Source organism: Scomber scombrus, chromosome 22 (genome assembly GCF_963691925.1).
Source record: "Scomber scombrus chromosome 22, fScoSco1.1, whole genome shotgun sequence".
Lineage (NCBI taxonomy): Eukaryota > Metazoa > Chordata > Actinopteri > Scombriformes > Scombridae > Scomber > Scomber scombrus.
Window position 1 is genome coordinate 20,368,937 of NC_084991.1, and position 16,277 is coordinate 20,385,213.

At 40.0% G+C, this 16,277-nt stretch overlaps 1 protein-coding gene across 2 annotated transcripts in view; it reads right to left on the reverse strand.

Moving 5' to 3' along the window:
• The window catches only part of LOC134004736 (ELKS/Rab6-interacting/CAST family member 1-like), a 150,521-nt gene that overhangs the window by 131,464 nt on the left and 2,780 nt on the right, over positions 1-16,277 (reverse strand). For both annotated transcript variants that reach the window (XM_062444113.1, XM_062444112.1), the window contains exons 2-4: positions 6,712-7,521; positions 4,275-4,352; positions 3,954-4,109 (exon numbers count right to left, since the gene is read on the reverse strand). In XM_062444113.1, the coding sequence (XP_062300097.1) occupies positions 3,954-4,109; positions 4,275-4,352; positions 6,712-7,206 (729 nt within the window). In that variant the 5' untranslated portion in view covers positions 7,207-7,521. The remainder of the gene's footprint in view (positions 1-3,953; positions 4,110-4,274; positions 4,353-6,711; positions 7,522-16,277) is intronic.

Below are 16,277 nucleotides of genomic sequence, written 5' to 3' on the forward strand. Positions count from 1 at the left end.
AAACAAGAGGAAGCAACTGGGAGTAAAGAGAGAGAGAGAATAATGATAAAAAGCTCAGTGGGGACGCTACAAATAAGTGCCTCCCATCTGACCTGGACATGCAGATTTTTCTTCGGTATATATGCCCACATGATTTCTTTTAATGTTTTCTTTCTTTGTGTGGTCTACTGATGTAACATGAAATATCTGAAAATGCCTTGAGAAGTACGTACTGTAGGGTCTATGTTGAAAGAGGACGTGAAGAGTATAATAGACCCACTCCAGTTCACTTATAGACAGGAACACACTACAGGCGATGCCATTACTGCTATTAATGCACTTCATTTTAAAACATCTTGAAGACAGTAAAGTCTATGCTCAGCTGCTTTTTTATTGATTTTAGTTCTGCTTTTTTAACACTCTTCAGCCACATCTTTTAATTAAGAAAGTCAACTGGATAATAACTCTATGGTTGTTAAGTGGTCTCATTCTCAGCAGCTTTAAGGTTGGTGTAAAAACTGATAGCACTCTGACCTGGAATATTCACGTTGAACAGGGTTTGCTTTCTACTCATCCACAGAATTAAATTTGTACATATACTACGCCTGTCAGAGTCAACCAAAAGATTATGTTTTTATTTTATTAGTCAGTTTTAGAGAGGCGGGGAGTTCCGGTCCTCTGAAATGAGGCCAACGCGGAAGTAACTTAAAACTGCATTCTATCAAAAGGCCACCAGGGGGCGACCATTTTGGTGTCAAAAGGACTTCCGTCTCTATACAAGTCAATGGAGAATTCACCAACTTCTCACTTGATTTCTAACCTCAGTAAACGTTTTCAAAATGTGTTTATGGTCTCAATCGCTAGATTAAAGCCTTCTTCAATGCAGTATGATGTTCATTTGGGATATTTTGGCCTCCCTGATTTTATATTTGACGATAAAGCAGGGTATGCATTAGGGCGTGGCTACGTCGTGATTGACAGGTTGATTGGTTCACAGGTTCAGGAGGGCGCCTCTTGCTCCTCCTGATGCCCATATAAGTCTCTCTTTGACCAGTGTGTACTCAGACATGTAAATAGCCTCCTCTGTGATTCATCCCATAAGCTGTTACCATCAGGTAGAAGACACAGAGCTCAGAGGTGTACACTGAATCATTTCAGAAACTCCCTTGTTCCTTTATCCGTTGGAATATTTAATAATAGCCTAAAATAAGTAGCAGTAATGGCAAGGGGTCGGCAACAGTTCAATGTTGTTTGGTGCCTTTCGGGTGGAATCATGCCATGATGTTTTTGTTTTGTGACAATTACTTCTGTTGTCTGTTGTCTAAATTGATGATGACAGACAGGTTTGATCTGATAAATCTCATTTGGTGGAATTTGGTGGGACACTGTTAAGGCGTTTCCATTTTGGCTGTAGGCCTAGAACAAACATTAACTGACTCATGCATTGGTGTGTATTTCTGTCTACACTGTACCCTGCACTATTTTTACTATATTGTTTTGTATTGTATGTTTGTATACGTAATGTCTTATGTGTGCTGGTGTTGTGCACATATTTGTTGACAGGTCTAGCTAGGCTAATTTCCCCCAAAGGGACAATAAAGTATCTATCTATCTATCCATCCATCCATCCATCCATCCATCTATCTATCTATCTATCTATCCATCCATCCATCCATCTATCTATCTATCTATCTATCTATCCATCCATCCATCCATCTATCTATCTAGTATCTATCTATCTATCTATCTATCTATTTATCTATCTATATATCTATCTATCTAGTATCTACCTATCTATCTATCTATCTATCTATCTAGTATCTACCTATCTATCTATCCATCCATCTATCTATCGTTGTCAGTTGTTTGTAGTGATGACCCACCCAGGATCATCACCTGACTCTGCAGGTCAGTGGAGCATTTTAGCATCTTTTAGCTCATTGTTTTGTTTTTCTCTTAGAGCCTTGCCGCTCTCATCAGTGTCAATTCCCTCAACAGGAGGCACAAAGTAATTTAATGCAACTTTATTTTTAAAAACACATTTCCAAACCACGTAAGGAATATTCACAGTTAAAAAGGAATCTGTCAAATTGCGACAAAATATCATATTCACAGCTTTGATGAAGCCTATGGCAAAAGAAGCAACAATGATTTATTGGATGTTGTTTGCAAAGACCTATACTTAGTGCCCACATGAGATCCGCATATCGTTATTTTGGTTTTCTAAATCGATGGTGACACATTGCAGGGTTATGAGAGGAAAGGAGTCATACAGAGGGAGTGCAGGAAGGGACTATGACGAAGGCAGGCGGAAGAGAGGTTAAGATAGCGGGCCAGGCGTAACGGAGGAGGCAAACAAGTGTGGAAAAAAAGAAGGTGGGAGAAACGAAGGAAGGGTTGAGTTGAGATGTACATTCCTCAGCAGGGGCGTGACCAGGCCCGCATGTGTGAGTGTGTGCATGCCTGTGTGCATATATCCAAGAATTACTGCGAGGTAAGTGAATTCCATTTCTAACACAACAAAGATGGCAAAGAAAGAAGGTAGGAGGGAAGGAGGAGAGAGAAAGTGAAAGCTGACTCACCATGTGATGACAGAAATAGATGGAGAGAGGGAGAATGAGTAAGATAAGAGAGAGGAGAAAAAAAGGAGCAAAGGGACACAGAAAAGCCAGAAAAAGGCAAGGGGGGGAAAAGGATTGAAGAGAAGGAAAGTGACAGTATAATGAGAGCAGGAAATGAAAATGATGCCTTGGGTTAAAAGGGTGAGAAAGGGAGATTATAACACATATCTCCTGACATTAGAGAGATCAGAAAATATTCTTACAAGTCTTAACGTGTACTCACTAACTATAACAGCACTCACACCCAAAGAGGAGTGTGTGTGTGCAAGTGTGATGGTTTTTCTCGGGCTGGCAGCAGATCAACTACATGACAGATTGATCAACTTATCATCTGGGCCTTTCTTCTCTCACACACACAGCGTCACTGTGAATAAATGTACATCCACAACACACACATTCAGACATAAATAATGTTCACACACACACACACACACACACCAAACTGCCACTTTCTTCGAGAGTGGCTTAATATCTAGTGATGTCATTTCAAAACATCCCGTCCTTTCCCACATATTTCTTTCCACATTACATTTGTCTTGAGAGTAACTTCAAAGCATCACATAAACGCACTCATGCAACAAAAAGAGCACCTATTAATGACCCAAATGTAGATGTGATTATTTTTCTTAATTTAGGAATTAAGGAGGCGAGGACTGAAAACTTTCTGTGCTGGTTTCACAATGACAGCATGTGTGAGTTTTCATTATAAGTGAGAAAGCACGCTCAGTCATACATGAGAATAAATCACTGTGAGGCAGCAAGTGACTGCGAGGGTGTATGTGTGCATCTAATCTCTTGTATAATGTTCCTGCCTCCTTCCAGACTAGCTGTGTCTCTGTCTCAACCAGATGGCTTCTGAACTAATAGACAGCTGGGAGTCCCCGACCAGGCAGCCCGCTTCATCTGTTTACCCGTCTTCGAGGCCATCTCACAGCAGCAGCAGCAGCAGCAGCAGCAAGACAGATCCACCAGGACAGTCCATAAAATCATCAGGATATGCTTTTGTTTGTGAGTGGAACGACGAAATCAAAGATGCCTGGTGAAGATAAACCTCTCACCAGCCAAAACAAAAAAGAAGCTGAAGTAAGGTCATTTTTTAACTTGGATTTCAACTTTTTTTTTTAAATTTGGAAGAAAATCCAGCTCCTGGATTAGCTACAATGACGAGGAAATTAACCCAACCCTGGTCAGGAAATTGCTATTGATTTATCGCTCCATCTATTTCTATGGCTTTGGCTTTGGCTTTGACTCTGAGCTACAAACAAAGACAGTCTAAATAATTGTATAGTATATTGTTTCCCATAGAAACACACACACACACACACACACACACACACACACACACACACGTACCTGTGTTTCCTCCTGTACTACTCTGTACTGTTCCTTCCAGACCGCCATCTTTGTGGCGTCGTCCTTCCTCACCGCTCTCTCCTTCTTCAGCTCTGGACTCCAAAACGTCTTGATAGAGTTCATAGAGGAGCTCAGTTTGGACTCTTTAGCCTCCAGCTACAAGAAACCAACATTAAACATTTTGAATTATGATATATGTTAAGTTTTTGTATTGATTCGGACTTTTACTTCTGAGCTCTCTCTTTTTTTAGTTCTTGACTCCAAAATATCAAAATGTTGTTATCTTGGTGAGGCTAAGTGTTTGTGTGCAGTTGTCCTTACCTCTCTGCGAAGAAGTTCATTCTCTCTCAGCACTTCTCTCAGCTGTGACTGTAGGTCTGACATGGCACCGTCCCTCACCTGGTAACACACACACACACACACACACACACACACACACACACACACACACACACACACACACACACACACACACACACACACACACACACACACACACACACACACACACACACACACAGTACACAGTCAGGAAAGTTTGACCCCAGTAATATCATCATTTTGCGTTCAAGTCTTCCATCATAAACATTTTATCAGTCACTGCTTATAGCTAGTGGCAGCAGATCCCAGCACAATATCATTTAAATATGAAAAAGCCTTTAAATACTGCATCCCCATCTCTGGAGTGGCTTTCTGTGTGGTGTAAGGACAATAACCTGGTCCTCAACACAACCAAGACCAATGAGCTGATCATCGACTATAGGAGAAAAACGGACATTCAGCCGTTATATATATCAGTGGGGTCTGTGTGGAGAGGGTCTCAGACTTCTGTTTTGTGGGCATCCAGATAGAGGACAGCCTGACCTGGTGCGCTAACACTACAGCGTTGGTTAAGAAGGCAGAGCAGAGACTCTACTACCTAAGGATCCTCAGGAAGAACCACCTCACTACCCCTTTTCCACCGAGCTGGAGCCAGAGCTTGTTGGGAGCTAGAGCCTGACTAAGCACCTGCTCTTTGCTTTTCCACCGCCAAAAGCTCCAGCCCCGAGCCTCAGAACGGGAGCCAGAGCGAGCACCAAGTCTTTGCTGGTCTAAAGCAAGACCCGATTACGTCAGCGGACTGGGGGCGTGGTTATGTGAGCAGGACTCAAGAATGAGATCAAGTCATATTTAGGCAGAAATAACCTTTCAGTAACTGTATTTGGCCTCCAATCAATTTTTGGCAGGTGAAAATGCCTTATTTTGTGTTGTAATGGTCCTTTAAAAGAGTTCCAAACTGTCCTGTGAGCTCTAGTGTTTTTATTATGAAGCTTATGAATGAGATCAAGTCCTATTTAGGCAGAAGTCAGCTTTCAGTAACTGTATTTGGCCTTCAATCAATTTTTGGCAAACTGCTTGTGTCCTTCTACCGCTGCTCCATACAAAGCGTTCTGACCTACTGTATCTGTGTGTGGTTTGCTAGCTGCACAGTAGCACAGAGGAAAGCCCTCCAGCCACCACCACCCAGAAGATCATAGGGTGCTCTTTCCCCTCCCTAGAAGATCTCTACAGCTCCTGCTGTCTCAAAAAGGCCCACAGCATCCTCAAAGACCCATCCCATCCGGGACTTTCTTTTTTACTTATGGCACCGTAAGGATTGATGTACAATGACAATAAAGTCTCTTCTTTTCTATTCAGTAACTATCATTTATTAAAACCAAATATGCGTGCAAATATTTATAATCAACACCCAAGAAGTTATTTAATGTTGAAGTCTTTTTTTCCAATAGAAGCTGGCATTTGTGTCCACAGTTCCTACATACAGTATGGCGCACACCTTACTTCAATATTTATGAGGAACCGCTCCCCATAAAAAAATGTTTGATACTGCTCGACATCAGATCCCGAAGTGCATTAATGAATTAAAAATATCTTGGATGCATTTTTAATCAACAAGCAAGGTCTGTTTTTATTTCCAAAGAGTTATTTTAGTATCCAGCTGAACACAGAGCGTCTTACAGTGCTCCGAGTGCAAAGGTAGAGCGGGTATGAAACACAGAGTGCATGCATGTGATATACAACAGAGATGAACCCGTTAAGGTAAGAGAGTTTGTTTGCATTTCACATTCTTCTCTTTTACTCACGCATTTCCTCATCTGTTTTTTATGAACTCCAATTGAGGTCTTTTGTATCGTCTTCTTGTTAAAGCTACTTTTCTTTTTAAGGCCTTTGAAAGGAATAGTTTAACACAACATATGCTTATTTGTTTTCTTACCAGAAAGTAAGAGTACAAGGTTGAGATGAAAGGATGACTCTTATGTCTGTTTAATATTAAGCTGGATCCAGTAGATGGTTAGCACAGTTTAGTATAAAGACCTGAAACAACTAGCCTTGCTCTGTCCAAAGGTTGCTTTATGGAGGGTTTATGTGCTGGACTATTTCTTGGCTGTGAGCAGTAACTTCCTGAAGTCCTGTTGTCACCATGAGGTGGCCAGACACTTCAGGAAGTTAAACCTCCTTTCCAAGAAATAGTCCAGCACATACAGCCCCCATAAAACTGCAATTTGACGTTTTTACTCTTTTTTGTACTCTCACAAAATACAAGATGTAATGTGTTAATTAGTTGTGTTTTAGAGGTGGATTTCCCCTTGTTTCCAGTCTTTATGCTAAGATAAGGTAACCCTCTTAGGACTCATCTATCTAGAGTGGCACATATCATAGACAAGAGCAAATTGCTGCCATAAAGAAAAAGAATCTCAAATCTAAATCAGTGCCTCACCTGTCTCATGGAGTGGGGCACAGTAGCAGCCTGTGAAGGATGGCTTTGCATCTCCCCTCCAAACGCTATTGCATCACTGGGCATAACTGCACCGCCACCTCCAGTGTTTATATTCGGAGTGCTTCCCATGATGGCAGCTCTGATCCCATAGGGAACCCTGGCCCCAGCCCTGCCCAGCGTCATGGTGCTTTTGGGCAGCGAAGGATTCAGCCCACTACCCAGGCTACCAAGGCCGACCGGGTCATCAGCTGTGTCAGTGAAATACATAGGACCACCTGTGGCGTAGGCAGCATTAAGAGACTGAATATTCTCCATGGACAGGGTTTTACCAGAGCCAGTAAGTCCACCAGTGGAGCTGCTGCTACTGTTTCTCCGGTGTCCGAGGCGGGGGGAGCGAGGGAGTCGTGGGGAGCGGCCGGGACTCCCAGACACTGACCCGTTACCATTGGATCCAACGACATCCAGCTTGGAGACGGAACGTGAGCTTCCGTACATGATGAGAGAATATGGGGTTTTATATATAGGGGGAATAAAAGAGTGTCTGGATCAAATTAATGAATCAGGTGACTGTATAAAAGTTCAAAAAGTATGGTATAAGACAAGCTGGAAACACAAAGCTCCTGTCAGTCTTCTACTGTGGTTCTTTTTGACTTGAAATATCCTGATGCAGTGTTGACATAGCTGTGATCAAAGCCTTTCCAACACGCTCACTGTAATCCATGGGCTTTGTTAGAGAGCAGTAATCAATACAGCATTCCTTTAGATGAAGGCAGCAAGTTAATCCACAAGGCCCACGGATGATGAGATCACCTAGAAAGAAAGGGAGAAAGAGAGACAAAGACTTAGTGATCAGAAAAACAAAAAGACATATTGCAGATTTTGACCATGTTATGGTTTTGATTAACCTACTTTTGAGAAACAATCTAGTCTCTACTCTGTAATTACAGTACAGTATTTTCTTTGTGCATTGTTGAGGAGGTGAAAAAAGAAGCCAACTAACCCATTGGTCACTCGTCAGACATGTTTCACCATGTAAAACAACACATTACTCAATAACACATTATGTAACATTTGCAGGCCACAGATGATTTTCTTATTTTCCTCATTTTATATGAATTGAAACTGAATCTCTTTGAGTGTTTGTTAGACAAAATACATTTAAAAAAACTCTGGGCTCTTTGCAATGTGCAATTTATTATATGATTGACATTATCATCCCATCTGGCTAGTGTGGCTAAAGAGGTTTGCTGCAGCTTTACATCATAGTTCTTACAAACAGTGTGTGTATAGTAGAGATTAGGGCTGCAACTAACAATTATTTACAATTATTTTCATTGTCATCAGGCAATGACTTTCTCACTTCACTGACTAATCTGACCGTTATTACAATTACCCTGAGCCAAAGGTGACGTCTTCAGATGACTTGTTTTTTCCGACATACAGTCCAAAACCCAAAAATGTTCAATTTAATAGTTTGCATGACAAAGACAACCATGAAATTATCACATTTGAGAAGCTGAAAACAGCAGGTTTTGGGGCATTTTTGTTTAGAAATTAACTGAAAATAGTTCATCAATTTTTTGCAGCTCTAGTAAGAATGCAACAATCCAACCTTTTCTCCTCTGATACCGATCCCAAACCTCTTTTTTAAATGAAGTTCTGAGTATTTATATACACTGCATCAAACATTTTGGGATCATTTTTTAGAAAAGGTGAACCTGCCATGACTAAATTCATAATAATAATAATAGAGGATAGCAGAAACACTGGATGTTATAATGATATTGACCATGAAAACTGTATTTAACGTGGATCAGTGATGTCTGCCAATATACCCGATCTGCTTAATAAGGTCAGTACAGGCGTTGCTGTCGATCCGGTGTCTCAGGTCAGTGAAGATATTATAAACCATAAATGCATACTGCTGGTTATTAATGTTTGTGCATACTGCTACCCCCCCATATCTCTCAACTCTCCGTATCTAGGTCATGAATGCTGTGCTGTATCTGCTCTCTTTGCCAAAAATCATTCATCGAGGAGAAGCAAAAACTCACTGAGCTGTACACACATACAGAACCACAGCAACGTGTTGCATTGGCCTCCGCTAACTCGGCCACAGCCACAAGCATCACCCGATGTGTCAGTTGATCACACAGGCTGCTTTGTCTCTCCACCACCCATGACGCCCTCTTCTTCAGATTACATTGTGTCCAAACCTCGGGCGACTATATCAAAGTTACTGCCCTGAAGCTGCAATAAACTGCAGATAAGATTCAGTCAGTTGATGTAATATTCATACAAGCTAGTAATCAGTTTGCCCGCTGTATGAAAAACACATATTGTAAATGGAGTAATGCATGTTTTTTAAGTTTAGTAAATTAAATTGTATTTATTATAATGTGGGAAAAAACTAGATAAATAAATGCCCATCTGTCCTATCCCTGTTAATTATGAGTCACACTGGATAGAAGGATTAGCAACCCTAGATGCCAAAAATGTAAACTCTAATGCTACGTATCAAATAAAGCAGACACACCATGAAATAGTGCTTTTTGTCCTGTTAACAGTGTTTCAGTGCGTGCATGTTGGGTTTAATAAATATTCTAAATATTAGAATTGATTAAGTCAATCAGGTCAATAAATAGTTAAACATGTCACTCCTACTTTAATATGACATACTTCAACCATCGTGCCCTTCTGTGTACTCCATTATAATAACTAATAATAATATATTAACTCCATTCAAACAGTAATATTTAAACATTTTAAATAGGAACTGAAATATGTTGCAAATAAATGTCTCAAAGGTTTTTTTTGATATTTCAAGCTTTGTGTTGTGAATGCTTTAAATCGCTCTGAACAACCCACTGCACGCTATGCATCTTAAATTTGAATAACAGTGCAGAGCTTCAGACATTATCATAAAAAACGTCATTGTGAATGCTCATCAAAGAACAATTTAAATGTTGGGTAAACATATTAAAAGTAGTTATGCTTTTTCTCTAGAGTCAGTTACTGTGTCTGTTTTTTTTTTTAATGCACACAAAATGTACAGGCAGACAGTCAAGTATCCGTTGTCCCGGTATCCAAGGAGACAGTGATGTCATCGTCAGGCCAGTAGACAAACATAGGCCATCTGATCCACACTCTCCCATTACTAGATTGACCCAAATTTAGCCAACCGTCCTCATCAATAGTCAACACACACACACAAGAATAAAAATCTATTAAGCTTTTTTTCTTCTATACAATATTTAATAATGTTTAGAGTGGGGAAATATTTACCCAGTTTCAATGTTTTCAATGTTTGGGTCAATGACGTATAAGGATTTTCAACAGGTAAAATTTAAAAAATTTAAAAAATGGGAATATCTATTGCAGTAATTCAAACATTAAGAATGTTGAGTACACATAAATTCATATTAAAATAGTAAATTAGGTGTTTTATGTGTTTTTTCATCTCGATGAATTAGAACTGAATAAAAAAGTCATGTGGTGTGACCATGATCTATCTTAAAATAAATGAATTTAAGTGTTTAGAAACAAATTATTTGCATGTCTTTTGAGTTTTTGTAAATAATAATCTCATATTTATGTTCTATAATGTCACAGTTGCCTTCTGAAATGTAGGTAAGACTTATTTTTCCTGTAAATTGCTTAAAAATGATTTAAAAATACAATTCAGTTAAGCATACTGTATCAGTGATTAATATTAAAAGTGATATTTTACTCTGAATTTAATACAGTTATTGGTTTTATTGGTCGCACCACATGATATTTTGTCACTTTAAATAACAGAAAAATTACTAATAACTTGTGGTTTTTGAAAAGTTAAAGTGATTACATATAAAGGAAAGGTACTACATATATATGGTATTTTTTTAATCAATTTAAACCTTTTTCTAACTGAAAAAAATGCAGTTGGACTGAAAATGTAGGCGTCATGTCATTGACCCATTTATGTAAATGTCTAGGTCAATATCCAGTACTGTAGATTAAAATATGAAGCCTTTTTTTAAAATACTTTTGCTTGTATGGCTGAGATTCTACATCTCTCATTGCCTAATTTGTCTGAAATATCTCTTCTTTGATTACCGCCTCTGTTGCAAATTTCTAGCTCGCATTTTAGTTAACGTCTGATCAACTGTGAAGCCCTTTGGTTGACCTGTTCTAATCCCCTTATTTTTTTCCCACCCACATTCTGCAAAGGCCCGCCCTACCCTGTCTCTGATTGGCTGGTACTTGTTGGTTAGGTTGGTTAGGTCTAGGTATGAGCCATGAGATGGGTTAGGATTAGGGTAAGAATATCACGGTCAGAGGCAATCAGATGCAAAATAAGGGTGGGAAAGAAATGAGGTGTTTTATCTCCCTGCACCTCTACTTTGGGACGTGACCTAACAGCCCTGCAAAACTGTATCTTTCCAATAAATGTTCAGCGAGGCACAGATCTTTGGCCAGGGAGACGTTACTGACAGCCAGTCAGTTACAGCCAAACACACTCAAACAGAAGCAGTGACCATCTGCTCTATTTCCCCTCAGGCCAGAAACACACACCTGGATAGAAACAGGCCAGGACCCCGCCTCTAGCACACAGCTACACACACACAAACAGTGCAGATCTACACAATCAGTCAATAACACATATACAGTCCAGTATACAGTAGATATATCAGTACACAAACAAACAGTGACATTGAATTGACAGACACACACAAATGAAAACACTAGTGATGATGTCAATAACAACACAAACACATCTAATGCTTCATTAGAAGCTAATATGAGACTGCAGAGACACACAGAGAGAGTGTGTGTGTGTGTTCAGGGCATTCCTACTCCTCCCCTGCGGACCTGCTGACCTGTAGATAATGTACATGCTCATGTCCCAATTCTCCTCGTGAAACAAAAAAAATGTATGTCTAGCTTCTTTTTATATAGAGCACACACACAAGGCTCTTTTTCAGCCATGACTTGCCTCTCTGCATGTGTTTGTTGGGCACTAAGCAGTAAGGAGGTTAAAAGCCTTGCTCAAAATGCTCTTGTGATAGGTTGTAGAAAAGAAAATGCGCCTGCTTCGATTCAGAGATTCACAGCAACAGTCAAAATACAACAATTTTGTGTTAACATTGTTTGGCCTGGGTCATTACTTGAGTCTTATTGACATGCAAACTGCACATTTACTGTACCTGCTCAGCTACATGTAAAATCGGTTAAAATGCACACACTTATCCACTTCTATCCATCTGGGTTCAAAGGAGCCGGACAATGTCCCAGCATGCATTGGATAAGAGGCGGGGTACACTTTTGACACATTACCATCTATCACATGGCTAAACACACACGTTCATTTCTCTCTTTTTTTATTGGCTTCAAGACCTCATGGAAACCACAACACACACCATGTTGTTCAGGTTTGAGGGTTACACTAATAAAATGTATTACTGGTGGTTTCAGACCCTGAGAGGGTTGGGGGGGTGAAGGACGGTAAACAGAACTGAGAGTCAGATACAAATAATAACCTTGAGCACAGAGTTTCACATGAAGCCACCACAATGAATCTGCAAATTCATGTTAATTTCCAGGAGGACTGGTAACACACACACACACACACACACACACTTCTGACGCAGTTGGCATCATGAGATCCAGCAAACACTAACATATGACTGTCCAAAACCCAACTGTCAACAGGCCAATCCTCCCTCTCTTTCACACGTATGTGAAAGTGAAAAAGAAATGTGGTGCAAGTGTAAGAAACAGCTGTTAGACTGAAAGACTGAAGCACTGAAGCATTCAGGTTTAAAAAAGGTCATTCTAAGCCTTGGAAAATGTTTTTGTCAAATTCTAACTCTTTCTTGCTCTGTCTGTTAATTGTCTTAACAATTAATCAATTATCAAAATTGCAGCAGAGTAATTGTCTGTCAATCAGCTAATAGACTTACGGTTACAGCTCTACACAAATCAATACTCAAATTAAACTAAAATGCTTAAATTTTACTGTTGCAACATCAGACTGACTGGGACATTTATAACTGAAAGCTGAGCTGCTTTTTGAATGGACCACAACAGCAGGTCCAGACCTGTAATCACAACTGTCCGTGACTGACCGTCTGACTGTGATGCTGTGTCCTAAATGGCATACTGCTACTATTTCATTTTAGTTTGTACTGCAGCTGTCCTTACTAAATACATCATGCTGCATGCAGTATGCACGCTGTATACATCCTATTGGGAGATTCTATTTCATCTGTCATTGCAGCCTCTGTATCAATATGCTGTGATTGGTCTGTTCACAGTGGCTCAGTCAATGCACTGGAGGACTGTGGGTCAGAATAGCAAGAAAAGCATGCTGGCTTGCACACTGTAAAATGCGACCAGATGCAGTAGGATCTCCTGGTACTTTTGGTATACTGCATTTGACATTTTAATGTATTGGGACATACTAAATGTTTTTATGGCATACTAAACATTGTCGTAGTATGAGTATTGGAACACACCCCGAGTGAGTAGCTGAGTGATGAAGTTACACCATTCATCGGCTGAATGCCACCACTTCCTGTATCCGTTTCCAATTGAAAGCCCTGTAGTGTACACAGTCCAGCTGTATACTGGGTTTTGACCTAGTCTTGTTTATAAGCCACAAAAGGCCCTGCTGACATTGATCCTGAAACAGGCTCAGGAGTGAACCTTGAACCTAACTAACATCATCCCACTTATGTCCACAAAACACTCTACAGGAAACTCTAACAAACACAACGCCCTGCATTTCATCCTCTACCTCCCTGAACTGTTCCTACAGTAACAGCTATGTTGCTTGTGTCATCTTTCCTCCACACATTCCTTCCTCCTCTCACACACACGCACACACACACACACAATGTTGTCCTAGGCCTCATAAAATCCTAGAATATCACACTGGGCTACCGAGAAAGTCTCCATGGTGGAATGCCAAGTAATTATACTTGTGCAGATATCCTGTATGTGGTGACACAGCAGAGAACAGACTTAGAAAACTCATAACAAAGACACACAGGTAACTATAGCGCTTTTACAGCCAAGCAGATATGAGTCGCAGCAGCGCTAAGTCCTCTTTATACATACGGTTCTAATATGAGAGATGTCTGATTCAAATACTTACACCTGTATTCCTCTTCTTCTTCCTCCCATTGTGCTGTCTCCTAGCTCTAATTACTTCTTTGCCTCTCTGACTCTCACTCGTCTCCCAGATGCTGTCACTTACGCTCAGCGCCCCTCTATTTCTCCATCAGCATTCCTGAAGGTGTTCAGCCTGTTCTATTTATGTGACAACCACACATCCATCTATCACACCCCCCACAATACAACACACAGACACACACACACACACACACACACACACACACACACACAGACACACACACCACTCAACCTATACTTAGCCAGCTGGTGTTTCAGAGCGGGAGCCGAATTTGACAAAGTTCGTCTCTCGCCTGGGGATCGGGGCTCATAAAAGCACATTATAATCATGTTGAATGTTATCGTTGTCTATTACTCTCTGTTCCTTGTCAGACTCATTGCGATATGATGTGGATGGAAAGGACTCACTGGTGCTGTTTGGGGTTGCACATCTCACTGAAAGTCATCTTAACAGCCCTGAAGGGAGGAGCCGTACTTGTTCTGCGGCTATGCCTTCTGAAAATGTACAGTGATGAACCGCCATTCACCAGCTTTAGCTTTTTTAACCTTTACTGACACTTTATCAGGCAGATGTATCTCAGACTGCTATACGTTCTTCACTCATATAATTATTGCTTCATATTAATTACAAGACAATAGCTTTGAGTTTGAGTTTATTTCGATCAGCAAAAAATAAATAGAACCACACAAAAAACAGTAACACACCCCTCTAACAACAGGGCTGCATGGCTGATCTACAAGCTTATAGATGCCCTAACCTTTAAACCATACATGTAAATATATGTATATACAGTACCTATACATAAACAAACAAGCATACATGCCATCTACACACATATACACACACCTACTCTCTCCTCTTTGGTCTTCTGGTACAGAACGCAGCCGCCCGTATCATAACCTCACAACCTGGCACCATCATATCTCTCGGAACTGATTCACATCTACACACCCTCCCGAACTCTCCGATCCTCCTCTGCCAACCAGCTATCTGCCCCATCTGCCAACTTAACTACCATCATGGGGTCAAGAGCCTTCAGTCGATCTGCCCCTCGCCTTTGGAACTCTCTCCCATCAGACATTTGCACTTCTGACTCTGTTTTCACCTTTAAATCCCGCCTGAAAACGCACCTATTCAGAGTGGCATACTCTGTCTCACACTAACTATGCAATCACGTTCTTGTTTATTTATTGTACTGATGCACTTTATAGTCACATTCATATTTATTTCTTTATCTTTGCACTAAATGTTACCTGATTTATATTGTTTGATGTACTGTTGATGTGTTTTATGTGCTTTGTAAGGTGTCTTTGAGTGCTTTGAAAGGCGCCTTTAAATAAAATGCATTATTATTATTATTATTATTATTACATGTACATACTCAGCAAATACCAAGCAAAAATAGACTTTTAATATTAGTCCCATAAATCATTCCCCACCTTCAAGACTGTATCTTTCCAAAATGACATTTTTTAACTTATTTTTAAATTGCACCAGATTTTTTAGACTTTTTTTGATCTCATCAGTTAACTTGCTCCACAGCTTCACCCCACAGACAGATACACACATGCTTTTCAGAGTAGTGTGAACCATTGGTTGTTTAAAATTCCATCTCCCTCTTAGATCGTATCCCCCTTCTCTATCACTAATGTTTTTTTGTATATGGCCAAGAAGTAATTTATGATGTGCTTTATACAGAATTTGTGCGGTTTTCGAACTCTACTAGATCCCAAAATTTCAGTGTCTGTGATTTTATGAACATTGCATTGGTGTGATCATAATAACCTGCTTTGTTCACTATTCTTATTGCTCCCTTTTGCATATTGGATATTGGCTGTAGGTTGCTCATGTGTTGTTCAGATCACTCACACAACCATTTCTCACAACTCATAACTTATCTAATGCTACCATTTGGATTGAAGTCATATATCATTAGTGGTTTGGCTTGCTTCCACATGCAGACACAAGGTATTGTCTCCATGTCAGGGCATGATATTGATGACAAATCATTAAACCGGTTATCAACTGATTTATGCATTTTTAACTGAATTGCAACATAATGTAAAAACAAGTTCTGCAGGATTTATTTCCAGAAATCATGTGATAAAAAAAGCTCAATTTCTCACGTGTAAAACTTGATTTGTGGTTCAGTTAGTTTGGCCTTTCTCAGAACACATGCAGCACCTTTCCCTGAAGTAGAAAAATGAACTAATCCTGTTCACCGGATATTGGAATAGCCCACACTGCACTGGAGTGCTTTCAATTAACTGAGCAGACCAATTACACTTGGGGAAAATTATATATATATATTAGCAGGCTGTGACAGTGAATAATGTGTTAGGCAGAAGATGTCTGAGCAAGATACAGAGTGACTGTGCTACTTGTAACT